This window comes from Mauremys mutica, chromosome 5, assembly GCF_020497125.1.
Source record: "Mauremys mutica isolate MM-2020 ecotype Southern chromosome 5, ASM2049712v1, whole genome shotgun sequence".
In the NCBI taxonomy this organism is placed as follows: Eukaryota; Metazoa; Chordata; order Testudines; family Geoemydidae; genus Mauremys; species Mauremys mutica.
The window spans coordinates 47,165,060-47,187,685 of NC_059076.1; the positions used below are offsets into that span (position 1 = coordinate 47,165,060).

At 42.8% G+C, this 22,626-nt stretch overlaps 1 protein-coding gene across 1 annotated transcript in view; it reads left to right on the forward strand.

Annotated features, from left to right (window-relative positions):
* The first annotated feature begins 549 nt into the window (after positions 1-549).
* Positions 550-22,626, forward strand: part of FAT4 (FAT atypical cadherin 4) — a 233,469-nt gene continuing 211,392 nt past the window's right edge. The window contains exon 1 of the mRNA XM_045018808.1: positions 550-6,195. Coding sequence (XP_044874743.1) covers positions 916-6,195 — 5,280 coding nt within the window. The 5' untranslated portion in view covers positions 550-915. The remainder of the gene's footprint in view (positions 6,196-22,626) is intronic.

A 22,626-nucleotide genomic window follows, 5' to 3' on the forward strand; every position in this document is an offset into this window, starting at 1 on the left:
GCAAACTTTGTGGCTCTGGGCTGCGCGCTGCGTGGGCGCGGGGCAGGCAGCCGCTCTCGCCGTGCCAGCGGGGAGCTGTCCCCCAGCCGCTCCGGGGGCCAGCCCCGCGCCGAGGATTACAAGTGAGCCGGAGCCTGGTGGGACAGGGGCAAAGCTGGAGAGGGGCGCGCGGAGAGCTCTGCTCTGGCGGTGAGACTGTAGGTGCCCCCACCCCTCCCCGACACACAGCCCCCCGCCCCTGGCATGGTGAGCGGAGCGGGGCTTCTGCGGCTGCCGGCTGCCCAGCCCGGAGCGGCGCGGCGGAGGCGGGCTGGAGCGCCCGGGATGTACAACTGAGCCGAGCCCCGGCCGAGCTGACCATGCTGAGAGGCGCCGCTCGCTGCCCGCGCCCCCTGACAGCCCCGGAGCAGCCGCGGCGGCGGCAGGAGGAGCAGGAGCGGCAGAGCCGAGCCGCTGAATGAGCGTGGCCGGGGTGCCGCGGGGCAACTCGCTCGCCGGGGCTCTTCCCAGCGGCGGCGGCGGGCGGCGAGGAGCCCGGCTCCGCTCTGCGGCGTGACTTGCAGGGAAGTTGCCTCGGGCTGGACACCGTTACTCCGTCCCGCGAGGAGAGGAGCTGCGTCCTGCACAGCCGGACCCCGGCCAACTCACCTCTGCAGCCGCGGGGAGCAGCGGCTGCTCAACACCCCTCCGCCACCCCTTGCGCTGGGCGAGCCGTACGCGGGACGGGAGGGGAGGAGATGCGGGCAGCGCTGTGGATATGCTGACACCCCCCCTCTCCCCCACCTGGATGCCTTTGCTGATGGGGATTTGTTTGCCTTCTTGAGACTCGCCGCGCCTTGGCTTGCTGGACGTGCATTGATTGTGGGCTTGGTTTTTTGGGGGTGGCTGGGTTTCCACACCCCACGCCTGAGCACCATGGGCCTCCTGTCAGCAGGCAGCTCCTCTCTGTCTTGGCTACCCCCCTTTGCTTTGCTTCTGCTGCTGCCTCACCATGTCTCCGCTGAGCCCCGACAGGTCTTCCAGGTGCTGGAGGAGCAGCCACCGGGCACCTGGGTGGGCACCATCGTCACCCGTCCGGGCTTCACCTACCGCCTAAGTGAGCACCATGCCCTTTTCTCCATCAATGCCACCTCGGGGGCGCTGCACACCCGTGCCACCATCGACCGAGAGAGTCTAGCCAGTGACGTGATGGACCTGGTGGTGCTCTCCAGCCAGCCCACCTATCCTAGTGAGGTGCGTGTCCTGGTGCTAGACCTGAATGACAATGCACCTGTCTTCCCAGACCCCTCCATTGTGGTGACTTTCAAGGAGGACACAGGCAGCGGCCGCCAGCTTATTCTGGACACAGCCACTGATGCTGACAGTGGCACCAATGGTGTAGACCACAGCTCCTACCGCATTGTGGCTGGCAATGAGGAAGGGCGCTTCCAGCTCAACATCACCCTCAATCCCAGTGGGGAAGGTGCCTTCCTGCACCTGGTATCTCGGGGTGGACTAGACCGAGAGGCCACCCCCACCTACCAGCTGCTGGTGCAAGTGGAGGACAAGGGAGAGCCACGGCGGCATGGATATCTGCAGGTTAATGTCACTGTGCAGGACATCAACGACAACCCACCCATCTTCAGCCAAGTTCTCTACCAGGTCCGGGTGCCTGAGGATGCGCCAATTGGGGCCAGTGTCCTTCAGGTGGCAGCAGCTGATGCTGATGAAGGTACCAATGCTGACATCTACTACCGTTTGGAGGGGACAGAGGGTGGTGGTGGGGAGGGGGCTGGAGGAATCCCATTTGAGGTGGATCCGGAGAGTGGGGTGATCCGTATCCGTGAGCCTCTGGACTATGAGACAAGGCGGCAATACTCGCTGACAGTGCAGGCCACAGATCGGGGGGTGCCGGCGCTGAGTGGCCGAGCTGAGGCACTAATCCAACTCCTTGATGTGAATGACAATGAGCCACGGGTGAAATTCCGCTACTTCCCAGCCACCTCCCGTTTTGCATCAGTGGATGAGAATGCAGCACCTGGCACAGTGGTGGCACTGTTAACTGTGAGCGATGCTGACTCGCCTGCTGCCAACGGAAACATCTCAGTGTCAATCCTTGGAGGAAATGAGCAGCGTCATTTTGAGGTGCAGAGCAGTAAGGTGCCAAATCTCAGTCTCATCAAGGTAGCGGCGGCACTGGACCGGGAACGCATTCCTACGTACAACCTCACTGTGGCTGTGGCTGACAACTATGGGGCCCCCCCGCCACCAGCTGGCTCCCCCACTTCCTCTGTACCTCCAGAAGGGGCAGTTGCTGCCCCAGTGAGCCGCTCTTCAGTGGCCAGCCTGGTGATTTTTGTGAATGACATCAATGACCACCCGCCTGTCTTTGGACAGTCTGTGTATCAGGTCAATATCAGTGAGGAGGTACCACCGGGCAGCTATGTGAGGGGTCTGAGTGCCACCGATCGTGACTCCGGTCTCAATGCCAACCTCAAATACAGCATTGTCTCTGGCAATGAGCTGGGCTGGTTCTGCATCAGTGAGCATAGTGGCCTGGTCACCACCACTGGCATTGCTGGCTCCGGAGCCAGTGTTCCAGGTATCGGCATGGCGTCCTCTAGTGGGTTGGATCGAGAGACAGCCTTACAGGTGGTGCTGAACATCAGTGCCCGTGACCAAGGGGTGCAGCCCAAGTTTTCCTATGCCCAGCTGGTGGTGGCCATCCTGGACGTCAATGACCAGAGACCTCTCTTCAGTCAGCCGGATGGCTACCAGGTGTCCCTGGCTGAGAATTCCCCTTCAGGAACTGAGTTGCTGGTCTTGAGTGCCACCGATGGGGATTTGGGGGACAATGGGACAGTACGCTTCTCCCTGCAGGAGGCTGAGCCATCAGTGACAGCAGTTGGCCCTTTGGTGGCCCCTCGCCGGGTCTTCCGCTTGGATCCTGTGTCAGGCAAGCTCAGTACCATCTCGCAGTTGGATAGGGAAGAACAGGACCATTACTCCCTGCAGGTCCTGGCCACTGATCTGGGCTCTCCTCCTCTCTCCTCGGTAACCCGGGTCAATGTGAGCCTGCTGGATGTGAATGATAACAGCCCTGTGTTTTACCCGGTCCAGTATTTTGCACACATCCAGGAGAATGAGCCTGCAGGCACCTATGTTACTACCATTTCCGCCAGTGACCCAGACCTGGGGCCCAATGGGACAATCAAATACAGTATCTCAGCTGGAGATAACTCCAGGTTTCAGATCCATGGCCAGACAGGGGTCATCACCACAAAAATAGCCCTGGATAGGGAGGAAAAGACTGCCTACCAGCTGCAAATAGTGGCCACTGATGGTGGCAACCTCCAGTCCCAAAACCAGGCCATAGTTACTATCACTGTTTTGGACACCCAGGACAACCCCCCAGTTTTCAACCAAGGTGTATACAGCTTTGTTGTCTTTGAAAACGTTGCCTTGGGCTATCATGTTGGCACCGTTTTTGCTTCTACAATGGACCTCAACACGAACATTACTTACCTTATTACAACAGGTGACCAAAGGGGCATGTTTGCCATCAACAAAGTGACAGGCCAGATCACCACAGCCAGTATCATTGACCGGGAAGAGCAAGCATTTTACCAGCTAAAAGTGGTGGCTAGTGGTGGGGCAATAACTGGAGATACCATGGTCAATATAACTGTGAAAGATTTAAATGACAATTCCCCTCATTTTCTTCATGCAGTGGAAAGTGTTAATGTGGTTGAGAACTGGAAAGCTGGGCACACCATATTCCAAGCCAAAGCTGTTGACCCTGATGAAGATGTCAATGGCATGGTCATTTACAGCCTTAAGCAGAATCCTAAGGGCCTGTTTACTATCAATGAACAAAATGGTGCCATAAGTTTAATAGGGACACTTGACATAAATGCTGGATCTTACCAGGTGGAAATTTTGGCCTCAGATATGGGAGTTCCACAGTGTTCTTCTAGTTTCATTCTAACTGTATCCGTCCATGATGTAAATGATAACCCACCAATATTTGATCAACTTTCCTATGAAGTCACTATTTCAGAGTCCGAGCCTGTGAATTCCAGATTCTTTAAAGTGCAAGCTTCTGACAAAGATTCAGGAGCAAACGGAGAAATAGCTTATAGTATAATTGAAGGAAATTCCGGGGATGCCTTTGGCATATTCCCAGATGGCCAGCTGTATATAAAGAGTGAATTGGACCGTGAACTTCAAGAAAGATATATTCTCCTGGTTGTTGCTTCTGATAGAGCAGTGGAACCACTTAGTGCTACTGTGAATGTTACAATAATTTTAGAGGATGTAAATGATAATAGACCATTGTTTAACAGTACCAATTATGTATTTTATTTTGAAGAGGAACAGAATGGTGGATCATCTGTAGGTAAAATAAGTGCTGTAGATAAAGACTTTGGACAAAATGGTGAAGTCAGGTATTCATTTGAAAATATGCAGCCAGATTTTGAATTGAACACAATAACTGGGGAAATAACAAGCACTCATCAGTTTGACAGGGAAACTCTTATGAGGCAAAGGGGAGCAGCAGTATTTAGTCTTACAGTAATAGCAACAGATCAAGGGTTGCCAAAACCTTTAAAGGATCAGGCAACTGTGCAGATTTACATGAAGGATATCAATGATAATGCACCCAAATTTTTAAAAGATCTCTATCAAGCTACAATATCAGAATTAGCAGCAAACCTAACACAGGTTTTAAGAGTTTCTGCCTCAGATGTTGATGAAGGTAGTAATGGATTGATTCACTATTCTGTAATTAAAGGAAATGAAGAAAACCAGTTTACAATTGACAGTGGCACTGGTCAAGTAACATTAATAGGTAAACTGGACCATGAAGCTACTGCATCTTACTCACTTGTTATCCAAGCAGTAGATTCTGGGACAGTTTCCCTAAGCTCAACTTGTACATTAAGCATTGAGGTACTGGATGAAAATGACAACAGTCCTTCCTTCCCTAAATCTACTTTGCTTGTAGATGTCTTAGAAAATATGAGACTAGGTGAGCTTGTATCTTCTGTCACTGCCACTGATTCTGATTCAGGTGACAATGCTGACCTTCATTACAGTATTACAGGGACAAATAATCATGGAACCTTTAGCATCAGTCCCAACACTGGCAGTATTTTTCTTGCAAAAAAATTGGACTTTGAAACACAATCTTTGTATAAACTAAACATAACAGCAAAAGACCAAGGAAGGCCACCTCGGTCATCTACAATGTCAGTGGTAATACATGTTAGGGATTTTAATGACAACCCTCCTAATTTTCCTCCTGGGGATGTTTTTAAATCTATTGTTGAGAACATTCCTGTTGGTAGTTCTGTGATTTCTGTGACTGCTCATGATCCGGATGCAGATATTAATGGGCAGCTAACATATGCAATCATTCAACAGATGCCAAGAGGCAACCATTTTAGTATAGATGAAGTCAGAGGGACAATATTTACTAATGCTGAAATAGATCGTGAATTTGCTAATCTCTTTGAATTAACAGTGAAAGCCACTGATCAAGCTGTCCCTGTAGAATCCAGACGATTTGCATTGAAGAATGTAACCATTTTAGTAACAGATCAAAATGATAATGTTCCTACATTTATATCACAAAACGCTCTTGCTGCAGACCCATCGGTTGTGATTGGTTCAGTCCTAACTACAATTGTTGCTGCTGATCCTGATGAAGGAGCAAATGGGGAAGTTGAGTATGAAATAATCAATGGGGACACTGAAACCTTTATTGTGGATCGTTACAGTGGAGATCTAAGAGTGGCGGCAGCTTTGGTACCTTCTCAGCTCATTTACAACCTCATAGTTTCAGCCACAGATCATGGCCCTGAAAGGAGGAAATCAACCACTGAAATGACTGTCATTCTGCAAGGGCTTGATGGACCAGTGTTTACTCAGCCAAAATATATAACTATTTTAAAAGAAGGAGAGCCAATTGGGACTAATGTAATATCCATAGAAGCAGCTAGTCCAAGGGGTTCTGAAGCCCTGGTGGAGTATTACATAGTTTCAGTGCGTTGTGAAGACAAAAGTTTTGGACGTCTCTTTACCATTGGGCGCCATACTGGTGTAATCCAGACTGCTGCCATTTTGGACAGGGAGCAAGGAGTACGTTTGTACCTGGTGGATGTTTATGCCATTGAAAAATCAGCTGTTTTGCCTCGAACACAGCGAGCAGAGGTAAAATATTTTATTCAATGAATATTTGCACTTTTTATATTCTAAATAAATTGCTTTTTGTTGTATCAGCTGACCATTTTGATTTTACAGATGTTGGTGATCAAAGTAAGTGAAAACTCCAATATCATTCTTGACATCTGTTGGCTCATTAGAGAAACATAAGTTTTAAACCTGCAACAAACTACTTTCTGTGAAGCTGAGGATGTCCATGCATAGAACAGCATTATTAATATTTCTTCAGTGTCAGTATTTTTTTTCCTTGGTATTTTTGATAGTTATGGGTACAGTGCTGCTGTTCTGCCTTCTTAGCCAAGGGTACTGGCCAAATAACTTTTGGATGCTAAATATCTCAGTCTTAAGCAAAAGGCTTTTCTGGGTCTTTTATACATTGTCATTCTAGCCATAATCCGCCATCCCCCTTCCCCCCCCTTTTTTTTTGGTAAGCCTTTCCACTTCTGGCTGAGTTGCTTTCTCTAGAAGCATCACATCAATATTGGTCTGAGAATTGGACAGTAGGTGATTGCTGTCTGAATAGCTCAGACATAGTCCTGGACTGGACTGGACAAAATTGATCCACACTGCTTCATGCCCAGTTCATTCCCTTAATGGATCTCCTACCATTATATCTCAAAGTTACTGCTGTTCCTCTGGTGCTGACTGTAGTAAAAATTGTGAAAAAAATCTTGCTGATACCCTCAGGTTGCTATGAAGTATGAAAATATAACATTTTATCAGAATGCCACTTTAAATGATTCACTGGAGAGTGTTAAAAAGTTCTCTCCATGATTAGCTTGAATATTAAAGCCTGGGGAAATAGGCCCTAGGAAATTACTTATGAAGCAAGAATATTTTAATTGCCATTTTCCTAAGGGCTGTATTTGACTGTAGACTCTGTCACACAGCTGGAAGCATATACTGCGATATTGTCTTTTAGATAGAAACTTAAATGTGGGGCTTGCTTTTATTTTTACTTATGTCATAGGCCTTCTTTCCCCCCCCCCCCCCCCATGCGCGCTATAAGTCATTTAATTTTCATTCATTGGAAGTTTGGAACCAGCACTGTTTTGTAGGTCGACCAGCAGGTGATGCCGGAAGTGCACAGTGGTTGAACCATTTCCCCATAGCTAAGCACATTACCTCAGTGTTCAGCCTTTCACATCCAGGAGTTGTCCCAATCCACTCTCCCCTATAGAAGTACATTTTACTGTTTCTAAATCACCAAGAATGTTATGCTTTTTTCAAGAGCTATGCTGACTGTAGTATCTGGTATTGTGTTATTTGACACATGCAGTTTTTTGATTCACTTATTATTGCTTTTTGTTTTACTTTGATGTTTGATATGATACTTCAAAGAGTGCAGGATTAGGCTCCTATATAGGTAATTGTTTATTTTGGGCCAGAAATTAAGAGTTTTAAAGTCAAAAGAAATTTGTCAATATGTATAAGGCATCTTATTTTGTTGTTTGCATACACTGTACAATGTTTTATAATATGTTAGGAAGAGCAATAATGAATTTGAGCACTATAGATATTTTAGAAATGGAGGATATTGATTTTAATCAGTGGTTCTCAAACTTTTGTGCTGGCAACCCCTTTCACATAACAAGCCTCTGAGTACGACCCCCATTATACATTAAAAACACTTTTTTATATATATATTTAACACCATTATAAATGCTGGATGCAAAGCGGGGTTTGGGGTGGAGGCTGACAGCTTGCAACCCCCCATGTAATAACCTTGTGATGCCTTGAGGGGTCCTGACCCCCAGTTTGAGAACCCGATTTAAATTATGTATATTACTGATATTACAAGATTCCTATTATTGTTCTTTGCAGACTATGCAAGTAAATTATGAACGTTAATATAAAGAAGGCAAAAAAAGCAGAAGAGGAATAAGTATGTGTGTAAAATTTTCCATGGTGGTTTGTTGTATTAAGGGTTAACAGTTTTCCTCAGTGGGGAATTTGGGCCCACTCCTGCAAACACTTATTTCAAATAAAACTTTTTCAATCTTGAGACTACTTGCATAAGCAGGGAATGCTCGGGTGAGTAAGGGCTTGCAGAACCCTGTGGTTGCAATAGGTTCACACTTTGTAAAAATGCTTAATAAGAGCATATGGTGAGCATGAAGAAAGCAAGCATTGAAATCTTAAACCAACTTTAAATTGTTGAACACAAGCCACTCCTAAAATGAAAAGCAAATGTGTTTCTGTGCAAGAATATTGAAAGCAGTGGTTGGGAGCTAGGATTTCATATTATTATTGGTTGCATCTTTATAACTTCTAAAATGCTTTCTCCCCCCAAAACAAACATAATTAGTTCACTGTGCTTCCTTAGAAATACATTATAAATTATAATCAGTTATCAACTTCAAAAAAAATCTTAATCAGTTGCAGTCTCTGTCCTTACCCTGGTTATGGTATTTACCGATTTATCTTTAATTGGAAAGACTTTGCTTACCCCATGTTTGAACAAGAACCACTGAAACTGACATTTTAAGGGCAAGCCTGTTGTCAGAGGGTGCTGAATAAGCACAATGCAATCAATGTCTTTATTCTTTGACTGATATTTTGCTTTGCTAAAGCAGTGGTTTGAACGACTGACTCCTAAGTTTACAGATTTAAATTTCAGAATTTGCTGGCCACTCTTCCTTTTTTAAGAAAATGCCATTGCACAACTACAAATAGATGCTACCAGTAATCCTTAAAATTCCAGCCTGAAAAGTGCTAATTTTAATATATGCCTTCTTGCATCAAGTCCACAGGTTATAACCTTTAACTTTTTGTTTTGAATTCTAATTTTTTAATTTGGTGATTTTAATAGTAATTTTACCAAAACGTATAATAGGGAATAGGAATGCAAAATCATAGAAATGTAGGTCTGGAAGAGACCTTGAAAGGTCATCAGGTTCAGTCTCCTGCACTTAGACAGGACCAAATAAACCTAGACTGTCCGTGTCAGGTGTTTGTTCAACCTGTTCTTAAAAACTTCCAGTGATGGGGATTCCACAGCCTCCCTTGGAAGCTACCCTTATAGTTAGAAATCTTTTCCTAATATGTAACCTAAATCTTCCTTGTTGCAGATTAAGCCCATTACTTCCTGGCCTATCTTCAGTGACATGGTAGACAAGGGTTCCCTGTCCTCTTCATAATAGCCCTTAACATATTGGATGACCATTATCAGGTGTCTCAGTCTTTTCTCAAGATTAAACCTTTTTTACCTTTGTGCATAGGTCAGACTTTCTAAACCTTTAATCATTTTTGTTGCTCTTCTCTGGACTTCCTTCAATTTGTCCACATTTTCCAGAAGCGTGGCACCCCGAATGGACACAGTACTCTAGCTGAGCCCTCTCCAGTGCTGAGCAGAGTGGGACAATTACCTCCTGTGTCTTGCATACAACACCCCTGTTAATGCAGCCCAGAATATTAGCCTTTTTTGAAACTGTATCACATAGGTGAATCCTATTCAGTTTGTAATCCACTATAATGCCTAGATCTTTTTCAGAAATACTTACCACCTAGACAGTTGTGCATTTGATTTTTTCCTTCCTAAATGAAGTACTTTGCACTTATCTTTATTGTGTACATGTACATACAACCCTGCCACATGCAATATTGTGATAATTAAACATTCTTATTTGTAATATTTTCAACTACCTCATTTTATTAGTATATGTTTGGTTAAATGAGGATTTAAAGATCCTCTTTGGTAGATATTGCTGTAGATACAATTTTACATTTTCTTAGTGTTCAACCAGAGACATCTATACAGTTATTACTATAATTAGAGGCTAGTAGGTCAAGTACTCTGTTTTCTAAAGCTATGTTTAGTGTGGCAGAGCTCTGACCTTGCTCCTGTGGGTCCTGCGCTTCTAGGCGGTTTATACCTAGTGGCTCACTGTGACCCTCCACGTAGCCCTTCTCTCTCTCTAGGGCCAGGGTTACAGTCTACTGAGCCCTTTTCATCATAGGCCTGCAAGGAGGTTGGTGAGAGAACTCCCACAGTTTCTGTTCAGCCTCCTGTCCTGACAGGGACCTGACTTCCCCTTCCAGGAGATGTTCCCGCAGTGGTGGGTTGTGGGGAACTCGGGCCCGCCCTCTACTCCGGGTTCCAGCCCAGGGACCCTAATGGTAGCAGTTGTTGGCAGCCAACCTTTCACTGCCAGAGTTGCTACATTTCCCTGGGCCACTTCCCCACAGCTCTCCTGCTTCTCCCTTCTTCACCCTTACCTTAGGGCTCCTTTAACAATGTTTTAGGGTGTCTTCAGTAACCAGCCCTTCAGCCACACTTCCGCTCCCTGACTCCCCTGCCTGACTGGAGTGAGCCCTTTTTATAGTATCAGCAGGGCCTTAATTAGAGTCAGGTGGTCACATTAACTGAATGGCCTCATCTGACTGTTTACAGGTTAATTAGAGTCAGATGTCCTCATTAGCCTGGAGCAGCCCCTCTCTGGTCAGTCAGGGAACAGAAAACTGTTAATCCAGTGGCCAGTATATCTGCCTTCTGCTATTCTGCTGTACCCAACTGGCCTGGGTCTATCACATTAGTTAATGAGAGAGCAATATTATTTTGTATTTTTTTCTAAGCTCTGTTACAAGGGATATGCAGATCTTACTTCTGAACCAGTTAAGAAAAAGATGTTAGTACTAGTAGAATAAATAGACCAGAAGAATGTCTACTTGGTTCTTCTGTACAGCCTGGCATGCTTACAGCAGCACTGTGGCCAAACATCATCTTAAATGCTGTGTAGCACATAAGTGATTGAGAGAGCACTCAGTGTTACATTTGTTAGCTCAGAATGGTGAAGAGGACAGTAATAGAACATGAGAACTAAGAATGGGTTATTTAATGCTTTTCTAACTGAGGCTTGAAGAGTCATGGAGGTATGTGATAGATGGCTAGTATGGTGTCAGGGGATATTATAGGCTTGGAAATGTTTACCAGACACTTTCTAGCAAGTTGCCTATATAAAAGAATAGCATGTGTGAGTGAGAGATGGGGAGAGAGAGAGAGACCAGTGAAGTCCAGGGGCAGTTCCTCCATCAGAAACCTAACCCGTGCACCTCCATCTGTTGGGAAGTGGCATGATGCTTGAATTTGTACCAGGATTCTGTCCCTGGACTCTACTTATGCCTTTTGTATATGTCTGATAAATTTGAATTACCAGCATTGGATTGGGTGAGTCAGAGGGAAAATCATTTTCCATCCTTCACATCCATCCCCACAGGAATTTTCATACTGGATTAGACCTTTGGTCCATGAACTACATATCTGCCAGTGGTGCATACCAGATATTTCCAAGGAGTGTATCAAACTGGCGTTATTACATCATTGTAAACTACATGTTTATGCAGAGTTTCTTCTAAACATCAATCAGTTTATGTCTTGAAGAAATGGGATTTATATTGCATATACACATTAAGTAATGCTAATCCAAAATAATTAGTCAAGCCCCAAAATCATGAGATTAGTTTAAAAATCATGCAATTTAAAAAAATAATATATGTGGCGATCCTTTTAGTTGTTGTCTGGTTTTTGAGCCTTTAGGGTTCTCATTGTCTTTCTTTTCTGCCCTACTATGATGATTAGAAACGTACTGTTTTTTAAAAACGAAACATGAGATTCTCATGTACCCACAGAACTTTGTGAACTGAGGCTTTATGGGAGGCACTAATTATTGCGAGGTTTGTGATCAAATACCGAGAGTTAGCAATACTAAATGTTTAACTCAGCTAGTGTAATTTTGGATATTTTTATTATCCAGTTGAATGTCTGATCCTTTTAAAAATCCTGCTAAACTCTTTGACAAAATAATACCCAGTGTCAATGAGTTCCACAGACTACTTATAAGTTGTTTAAAAAATACCTCTTTCCTTTTATCAGTTACAAATTTGTTCTCTTATAATTTATTTAGGTGCCACTATTCTTGTGTTATGAGAAAGCATAAAACAAGCCCCTTAATTTGGTTTTTTCTATACCATTTGTTATTTTGTATACATGTCTCATGTTCCTCTTAAGATTACATTTTGCAGAAATTGATTTTTTAGCTCATTCCCTCCCAGTTCCCTTTATACATTTCTTATTAATCTCTGTCAACAGATGTTTGAACTTTTTAACCCGATGACTATATTTTTAATAATTATAATATGCATAATTAATACTTTGAAATGGCTCCAAAACACACTAGATTTAGCTTTTTTTTTTTTAAAAAAACTCCTCCTCTTCCCATTCCGTAAGTGGGTTACAAATGTATGTTGTGTTGTAACTGGTGTAGTATTATGCCTGGGACCACTGGTCACCCTCAGTCTTTGGGTATCCAGGAAACAGTTAATACAAAGATAAGAGCAAAACCCAGCTGAATATTTTTACCTTGGTAATAAACAAAGAAGGTTGCAGGTTCCTTTTAAAGCAGGGGTGGCCAACCTGTGGCTCCGGAGCTGCATGTGGCTCTTCATAGTTGATATGCGGCTCCTTGCATAGGCACTGACTCTGGGGCTGGAGCTAAAGATGCTAACTTTCCAATGTGCTGGGAAGTGCTCAACCCCCTGCTCTGCCCCAGGCTCTGTCCCCACTCCACCCCTTCCCCTGAGCCTGCCATGCCCTCGCTCTTCCCCCCTCCTCACCAGAGCCTCCTGCACACTTCATAACAGCTGATCGTGGCGGGCGGGAGGCATGGGGAGGGAGCGGGAGGCACTGATTGGTGGGGCTGCCGGTGGGCAGAAGGTGCTGCAGGTTGGAGTGGGGGGAGCTGATTGGGAGGGCTGCTCACATATTAGTGTGGGTCTTTAGCAACGGTACATTGGTAAATTCTGACTCCCTCTCAGGCTCAGGTTGGCCGTCCCGCCAGAGCCTGGCAGGATCTCTGGTTTGGAAATTTAACCCTTAAATGCATAACTTCCTGGGAAGTGGGTTCCTTAGTCCACTTCTGGTGGCTTGACCCTCTGTCTGAACCACCAGTCGAATTGGGTGATTTCTCTTCTGGAGGGGATCTGGGCTGAGGAATGTCATGGCTTAGAGAGTGCCCTCTTGTTGCCCTGAAAATGTAGGTTGGTGGGTACTGAATTAGGAGGTGGTAAATGTTAATTAAAATAAATAATAAGAATCTCTAAAATTGTTCCAGGGAAAAAAGTGTTTTTCATTATTTTTTAAATTGTGAGGTTTAGCATTGGTTTAGGTGAAGAGGAAAACATCGAGAGAAAGTTGTAATAATAATTAGTGTATATAGTGCTTTTTTCATCAGTAGATCTGAAGGTACATTTACAAACGAGATCTGTATCACTTTCCTGATTTCATAGATTGGGAAACTGAGGGACAGAGAAATGAAGGGAATTGCCCAAGGTTAGCCATCAGGCTAGTGTCAGAGCTGATAATAGTAAAAGGTCTCCTGAATCTTGGTCCAGTGCTCAGCCCACTAGGTAACACTGTCTCCCCTAAATCCTGCTTCAGAGATTTCTTTGTTCCTGTCATATTCAAAGAAAAATCCACTTACAAGAAGAAAACACTTTGTACAGCCCCAGTCAAAGTTTAGAGGACACAGTGGTGCTGAAATAGATCTGGAGAAGAGTGAAAAATCTGGACACTATAAACTGGAACCGGCTCCTACTGAAGACAATAACAAAACTCCCCTTGACTTCAGTGGGAGCTGGCTAAAACCATAACTACATAACCTAACTATTATAATGTGTACAGTGATTTGAATATGTAAAGTACCATGTAAGTGCTAACTATTATTATAAACGTCATACTCTAACTTCAGACCGAATTCCTGACTTCAGTGCTGTTGCCTAGGTTGTTACACATTTAATATTCTCTTGCGTGAGAAATGGGAAGTTGTGGGTTGGTATGGTAATGTATTTAAGAAGCTACTTTTGCAACAAAGTGTTTAATATGCAGCACTGGAGAGTTTTACTTTAAGGTAAGCTAGAGAATCTAAAACAGGGATATTTTAGATGAATATTATGTGGCATAAATCATATTTGTTTTTGTAAGAACAATGGAGTATTCTTTGTATTCATACTATTTATAGATTTTTATTCTTTAGTGATCCATAGCATACTAATTGTAGCCTGACAAAGGAAATCACTTATGACATACTGAGTAAACAGAGTAAATGTGACCCCTTGTCAAGGTTCTAAAGCCAAAGCCAAACTGCCTTTGGTTTTGGTATTCTGGATTCTAATGGGATAGTTGATTGTTTCATAGATTACTGTAGTTTGCACTGATCTGGAAATTAAATTACCGGTAAGTACTTTTCTTGATGTAAAGTAGGAGATGAACATGCCTTAAACTATGTCACAAATTATTCCAAATCAATTTGTGTCCAGTTATAAATTCAGAAATATTCTTTTTAACTCCTGTGTCTTTTTTATTTAAATCCTTTTCGTAGTAAAATTTGACATCTTTCTGTTATTTGTGCTGTGTAATGTATGCTGTGCAATTTCTCACAATGTTATAGTTATGTGGCATTATTATTAGCTTAAAAATCCTAGGTTAAAATGCATTATCTTGGGAATGTAAAATATATTCTCTCATTTCTTCATAGTGATAATGTTGCATTATGAATTTAGGAATAATGTCACATAACTATATGACCATCATTTTAATTGGCCTAATCCTGCCAGATTCAGTGTGTCTCATACAAAGTTCTGAAAAACTCTCAAATCCCATTGACTTCAATAGTCCCTACCTTTGCCATGTAAAATGTTACACCTAACCTATTGCAATGTGGGTTTCTTTAAAAAAGGTTCTTGGGATGTTAGAGTCAGCATTTCGTGAAATAGTCAGTGGTTATCCATTGATTACAGATACAGTACTTACCAATTATTATATAAGTGTCTTTGGCCCCTTAAAACATTCTCCATTGTCATTGGGCATTTCCTGTGCATTTGTTGGACTACACCCCAATGGGAGAGGACTCCTTTGTCTATACCCTTTTGATTGAGAATCCAGAGGGCAGTAGAATCCAGAAACTCTCACTATTGTTTCTAAGAGGTTGAAGGTTGTCATGCCTCCCTGGGACAGTTTGCATTAAATTTTAAAACAGTTTAAGTGCCAGTCTACACAGTTTTTGCACTGATATAAGTAAATCTGTAGGAAAAAAACACAACATTTTAGTTAAATCAGTGCAACCCCCTACTGTGGACATAGTTACGCTGATATAGCTTGTTTCAAATGTGTCTTGACTAGAGGGTTGCATTGCTTGTAACTAAAGTGGTTTTTCCAATGTAATTATATCAATGCAAAAACTGTCTGAAGACAAGCCCTAAGCCTCGGGTATAGAAATTAAATGTATAAAGAATGGAGAGAAAATAAAAGGAAAACAAAACTAATATATTTAGTCTTATAGTTGGCAAACATGATGCCAGATTGCTGTGGTACATCTTATGATTGATTTCAGTAAAATTACAGCCTTACTTTTGCCAAGAATAAAACTAGATCTGTGAGAGGCAGTGTTTGTTTATTTTAGTCTGATTTTTCTCAGAATTCATAATAAATATTACCTTAATTAGACCATTTGAGTCTGAGACTGTCACCTATGTATTGTTTTTTATAGTGATCAATTTTTGTTTATTTCCCGCTGTAGCAAATACCAAAAGGACAAATAGTAACAATTGAAAAAACTAAAAACCATAGTTATGCTCTAAAAATACATACATTAACAACAGTAATGCAAAAGAATTCCAAAGGAGGTTTTTAAGGAAGCACTAATTTCTGTACTGCCAACTATGCAAAAAGAAAAAAAATAGAGCCTTAGTGCTTAATATCTATGTAAAAATTGTGCAGACTACATGCACGTGAATGCAGTTTTGATCAGTTAAATCTCAGTTCATGGATATGATATGGCAACCATGAATTATCATGCAAATATTTTATATATGGGTTGCAATATGTTTAACACAGCAATCTAGACATTATCCAGATATGTAGACATAAAGGCATTCTGATGACATCTGGTAAAAGCATTCAGCAAAATCAAAAGTTTCAGCGTTTAGGAAGTAGTCCTGAAGGCTCTTCTCCGCCCCTCCCCCCACATGGTGCCAAGGGGCAGGGGGCAGAAGCTTGGTCCTGCCGGTTCCCCTGCCTCTTCCCGTAGTGTGCTCTCTGTCCCTCCCTCCCTGCCGGCCGATCAGCTGATGGCCCTTGTGAGGGAGGGGGTCGAGAAGGAGCAGAGTCAGCGTGCTTGCTGCTCCCACCAGAGGCAGAGAAGAAGCGGGTGGCAGGGCCTTGGGGAAGGGGGTGGTGGAATAGGGGCATATCCCCTCCAGCCCCCTGCCCTGACCCCCCCCCCCAACACCCCAGCCCTGCCCTGAGCCCCGCAGACCCGCACCCCCCCACGCCTGAGCCCTGTGCCCCGCACACACCCCAGACCTCTGTCCTGAGCCCTGTACCCCCCTCATACACACCCAGCCCTCTGCTTGACTCCTTCACACACCCCCCCATGACCCGAGCCCTGACTCTGGCACCCCCACACATCCCCAGCCCTGCCACCCCCTGCCTGACACCTGCACCCCCCTCACATGCCCCCAGCCTTCTGCCCTGACTCTTGCACCCCCCACATCCTGACTCTTGCACCCCACACATCGCCCCTAAGCCTCTGCCAGCCAGTTGCTGGGGATGGATGACCTGATAATTTCCCTGCTCTGTTCATTCCCTTTGAAGCACCTGGCATTGGCCACTGTCGGAAGACATGATTCTGGGCTAGACAGGCATACTGGGTCAGACCAGTGGTCCATTCTTATGTTCTTACATTAAGGGCCATTGCATTTAATGTTTCTTGTGAAGTGAATTTTTAATTAGGACAGTTTTTCTGTTGTATTCCAATAGTAATTTGTGTTTTAAAAGCAGCTTTGGTATTTGATAACTCATGGCGACAGAAATTACTGAATTCATATCACAAGGCAGAGAGAGAGAGAGAGAGAGAGAGAGAGAACTTAGACTGTAGAGCTAACTTGTGGTTTTGCCACCAGCCCTGCATACGGGGCAGTGTGCAGTAATGCTGCCTCAGGAGCAGACTGTGATTTGGGAACAGCAAAAGAAAGCAATATGGATTAGGCTTTTAAATGTCAACTTCTTTGAAGCTATTCTTCATAAATTAATGGGATTTTCTTGGAATATTTTAGGAAAGATTAATACAGATGCCTTTACATCTATACATCTGTATAGTGTCTACCTAAAATACCTGATATTTTCCATGGGTTTTTGTTACCAAATTATATTTTATGTACCCTGGTGGGTTTTTCCCCCTCTCTCAATTTCTGACAGCATGACGTTTTGCTGGATTGAAAAGATTTGTAGTATAGAAACACAAGGAAACATTTGCCATTTGAAGTATGTATGCAAGCAGAAGGCTAATGCTATGGTTTATTACTCTTTTATTGTTTAAATATCTGTACTTTTATTTGTGAATAGGAATTTACTGATTTTTGAGGCTGACTCTTCTCATCTTGGTGAAGTCAGTGGGAGTTGTGTCACTGACTTCACTGGGAGAAGTACTGGAGCTTTTGGAGTTCAATACACAAATTAAAGACAACATGGATTTTTCACCCTATAAGGTAGCGTCAAAGAGCTTTAAATTACACAAGGATTAATTTATAACTGTGTTGACCTGTAAAAGAATTTATTACACTGGTTTGCACATCAGCCGCCTTTTTTTCTATCTAGTAGCTGAGGTGCACGGAGTGGCTTTTAACACTCAAGAAGAAGAAACAAGGCTTGAGTATTATATGCAGATACTTAGATTTTCAGTAAAGGCTTGAATACTAAGTGCTTTGTATGCATTAACCTGAAAATCCCATTTTTATCATCTTTTTATTTCCTTACATGTTACCAAATGGTTGTAATTATTCAAAAAAGTTAAACGATCCTGTTGAGATTATAGTTAATTAAACATAGGCAGTGATGTCTTATTTTTTTTAAATCCAGCCACTGACAGATTTAGAACACTGCTTGACCCTTGTACTGATGGAGAAAGGAGGAAGTGGGAGTGAACATTTTCTTTGCTGGGCAAGATCATATTGGGTAGGATAAAACTACACATTCCTGCCAAAGTGCTTGGATCAAACTAAAGGAACACAGATGGCTGTAACTGATAAAGGTGTTTGTTATTGCTTTTCTGCTCAGCACTGTGTGTGAGAGGGACACAAAGTGTGAGTGTGTCTGTGTGTGTTTAGCTGAGGTATTTTTATTTAATAGGAGAATAGACATTGTGTGCATCCAGTTATCTTGTATGCCTGTGGTCAATAGAAGGGTACTAATGGCCAAGCTCTAAGGGCCAAACCCTAAGCTGTTGAGCAAAGCCCACTTATTACATCTATGCTACATAAGAAAAATATTGCATCCTCACCACCAGCTGATTGTGCTGCGTGCACAATCACTTCATAGCTGCTAATATAAATACTAGGTGAAGCAATGCAAGTGGTCTGCTCCTCCCTCCCATATCAGGTTTTGTCTCAGATGGACTGTGAAATGTACGTGTTTTGAATCACAAACCTTTTCTCCATGTAAGGTGTGGTGATCTTTGGATCTTTTCTATGGTGCCTGGGTTGGGCTGTGTGTTAGAATCCCCTGTACTATGATGGTTTGGGGTGTTAGTGGAAGGGAGAAGAGCCCAATATTGTGCCCTTATTACATTGGTTGAATGAGTGGAAATTCTTTACACAGATGTAAAGAAAAGAGTGGAGAATGTATGATTTAGTTCTTCACTTTACATTGGAAAGTTGTCATTTTTAATGACAAGTATAAAATTAAACAATCCATTGGAATACAATATATATATATACAGAATAAGTCCATGGTAATAGACATGGAATTTATATCTGGTATAACTATAAATCGCCAAAATTATTATTTTTTCAACCTATAGTGAAATATACTGGTGTAAATCTTTATGGATAAAAAATATTTCTTTGGCTCAGCAGAGATATTATGTATTATATTCTGTTGTCAGAATGCAGCAAGAAAAGTAACTTTTCCAGAATTTACTTTTTGAAAAAGTTTAATGACTATTATACTTCAGCAATAAATCCAGAAAAACTAATGTTCTGTCTTACAATGCAGCCAAAAGAGGCTGGTCCTGCTGAGAGTCAGTTATGGTCCCAGGTGGGCTATCCAGAGTTACACGTGTTTTTCCCAGGGGGAGTTATTACCATCATAAATCAATTTTAAAAGTATGTGTTGTAGAGAAAGTGCTCATAATAACTTTCTCCTCTCTCTTTTGATTCTTCACAATTATTTAACGTGAAATTACCATCAGGGTTTAATCAACTCATAGTTCTTCACTCTCTGTGTTGTCACAGAGAGAATTTTGCACCATCTAGTAGTAGTTCACAAGTTGACCGCTTATGAAAGATTGAAATGATCCTCTGAATATAATGTGAAAACAAAGGATTTTGAATTGCATTTTTGGCTAAGCCAAGTTGTTAAAACTGAATTATAGAAATAAAAATAGGGGTTTTCTTTTTCTTCCTCTTATCACCATACTGTAGGTATACCTGCAATGCCACTGTCATTTTAAACCTTTATTTATTATTATTATCATTTATTATTGCAGAGGTAGTTGCTGAAATGAGATAAGCTGTGTTCAAATATACAGGAAGTCATGGGCTCCAAACTTGCAATGTGATCCGAATGGGTGGACACTTGTGATTATGCACAGCCCCTTTGACTCACAGGGGTAAGGGTCTGCTCACCTGGATCCACTTTCAGGGTTGGGGCCTTTGTCTCTATCCGGAAGACCTTACAGTCAATAGACCTGCAAACATATGTGTACATGAATAATTTTACATACATGCCATAGTGTTTGCAGGCTTGGGTCCAAAGTGTTTGAGAGGGTGTTAAGAACGCATTTTGTGAGTTCCGTTTATTTTAATGGATATTTTAATAATAATAATAATTTTAATATATGAATGCTATCTTCAAACTGCCCTTCTGTGTAGCCATTTAGTTTATTTTCTACTTTCTTTTAACTCTTGTCTTTTTTCTATTTTTCTATTATTATTTAAAACCTTGGTTATTTTTTATGTAACCTGTTTTCAATTTAAAAACAATAATCAATCTTTGTAAAATCATTACATATCCACCTCTTGATTTACAGTGCTATATATTTTAAATGATTATTCGTTTGCTAAGATTAAAATACTAAACTTCCTTCTTGTGTCAAAGTGACGTTTTGCTCCTGTCCAGTCCACGAAACGTCCATTCAGAGAGAACACCCCAAGACTCCCTTAAGTGTGCAGTCCTCCAAGGTTTTGAGTTCTCTGGCTTTGATCTGGAGTAGCTTATATTTAACTGCAGCAAAGAGTCCTGTGGCACCTTATAGACTAACAGACGTTTTGGAGCATGAGCTTTCGTGGGTGAATACCCACTTCGTCGGATGCATATTTAACTGTGTAGGGGTGAGCCTTGAGAAGTCTCTATAAGACTCCCTTCCAGTAGCCAGTTGATTTCATCTACAAATGAGCAGGGCACTCTTGATATCACAGGGTGTGGCTCCCAGGTAGGTCAGTGAAGGTGTTGCGCTACAGTCAGTCCCTGGCCCACCTAATCCCTATGGGAGATGGTGGGGCTTCTTCCCACATAGCTGCCCTTGGTGGGGAGTCGCAACACTGAGGTCTAGGTCTAGGCTATGGAGTGACAAGACCCATCATGGCACCGCTGCTGCTGTTGATGGGCTGACAGCTGTGTCTGAGCCTTTGGCCTCTTGAGAGAGGTCTTCCCCATCCCATAAGAAGTTATGGGCTACTACCTGCTACAGTTGTCCTCAAAATGGAGTTGTCTACTCAGGCATAAACCAGGGTAACAGGAGTGGTCAGGCGATTGGCATGACATAGGTTAGTAATGAATTATGGGAACCTAATGTAAAAAAAAAAGATGATATATCGCTGTACCACTAGCATCTTCTGTACTCCACCTACTCTTTCAGAAAAAGACTCAGTGGTGAAATTCACACCCGTGCAGAGGACCCCCCTGAGGATTGAAGTACTGCTTAAGACCCACTCAGACCTTTAACACGACACTGAAATGGTACAAGGGATAAGTAGGGCCTTGTGGAGGCCTCCTTGCAACATGCATGGGAAGTCAAGAAACTCAGGCTCTGTTGGACCAAGGGGGAAAGAGAGTTCAAAAGTGGAGGGACTTCCACTGAGAAGATATTGCCCAATTCTCTTTACATCTAAATTTAGAGACTGTTAATTTCCGTATCCCAGTTGATCTCATCTGTCTACAAAATTCACGAAGAGCCAGTTGGCACATTTTATTCCACTCCCTGCACTGACCTCATAGAAAATATTCAGGAAAATACAGCCAGAGACTGTGTTAACTTTCTTACAGAGCCTCCTCCACATTGAAGAGCCTCCCTTAAAGGAAAATAACTGGGGCAGTCATCAGCTGAGTCCATCAACAATCTTTTGGAGCTGCACTGTCAGGGAGTGAGGCAAAGCTGCAGGGAGCCAAGATGCAGTGCAGAGACATAGGGGCCCCCATGCAGATATAGTCCTGGATTTTGTGTGGCTGTTTTGAAAACCCCACAGATCTTGGGGGATTCATGAGTTTTGGGTGCTGAGCCACCCAAAGTAGCAATTTGGAGGAAATCCTGCTAGGAGAGCCTGAGGAAATCCCCCTCCTCTCTATTTCCTTCATATGGGTTTGCCTGTCAGATGATACAGTCAGGCCTTGGGTTTTTGATCTTTACACAGTTTGTACTTGAGCTGTTAGGTGCTCTCCCTTTCCTGTTCTTATGGCCCTGCACAAGGTTTATTTCAGCTCTAGGTTGCTATTACCATCTTGTTCCTTTTGTGGGCAGTGTGGTTGTGCTGAGATTAAGGGAAAAGAAGAATAAGTCCAAGATTGGTATTGTGGAGCATAGTGGGCAAAAGTGAAAGCTTTTCCCCTACAATGCTCAGATTTATTATTATTTATGTGTTTACTTTATGTAGCAAATAAAAATGTGAACTTGTTGGCCTGCTGAGGAGCCAGTATCCATGCCTGGCTCAGCTTGTTAAGCCCAGAAGGCTACAGAAACATTGGAGAACAGGGACAAAAGGAAGCTTCTAAAGAAGGGAAGGGCGTGTTATATTCATTCTTTATCTGGACACGTTCCAGGTCTTTTTAGCATTAAGTAATTATTTAAAAATACAACCATACATCACTATCTGAAAATGATACGTATGACCGTTAAAATATTTGCAGAAATAAATAATTACGAACAGGCTATATTATTTGTTCCATAAAATGAATGAGCAACAATATCCATCAACCCAGACTTGGGAAAGAATGACTGGAAATTCTGTCTTTCGTTCTCCATTTATAAAAGCAAAAATCTTTGAACAGACAGCTTCATTAAAACACATTAAGAAAGATTCCTGTTTTATAAATGCTGGCAGTAATGTTTTCCCACTGATCACAGCTGAAAAGCCACAGGATACTCTTGCTAA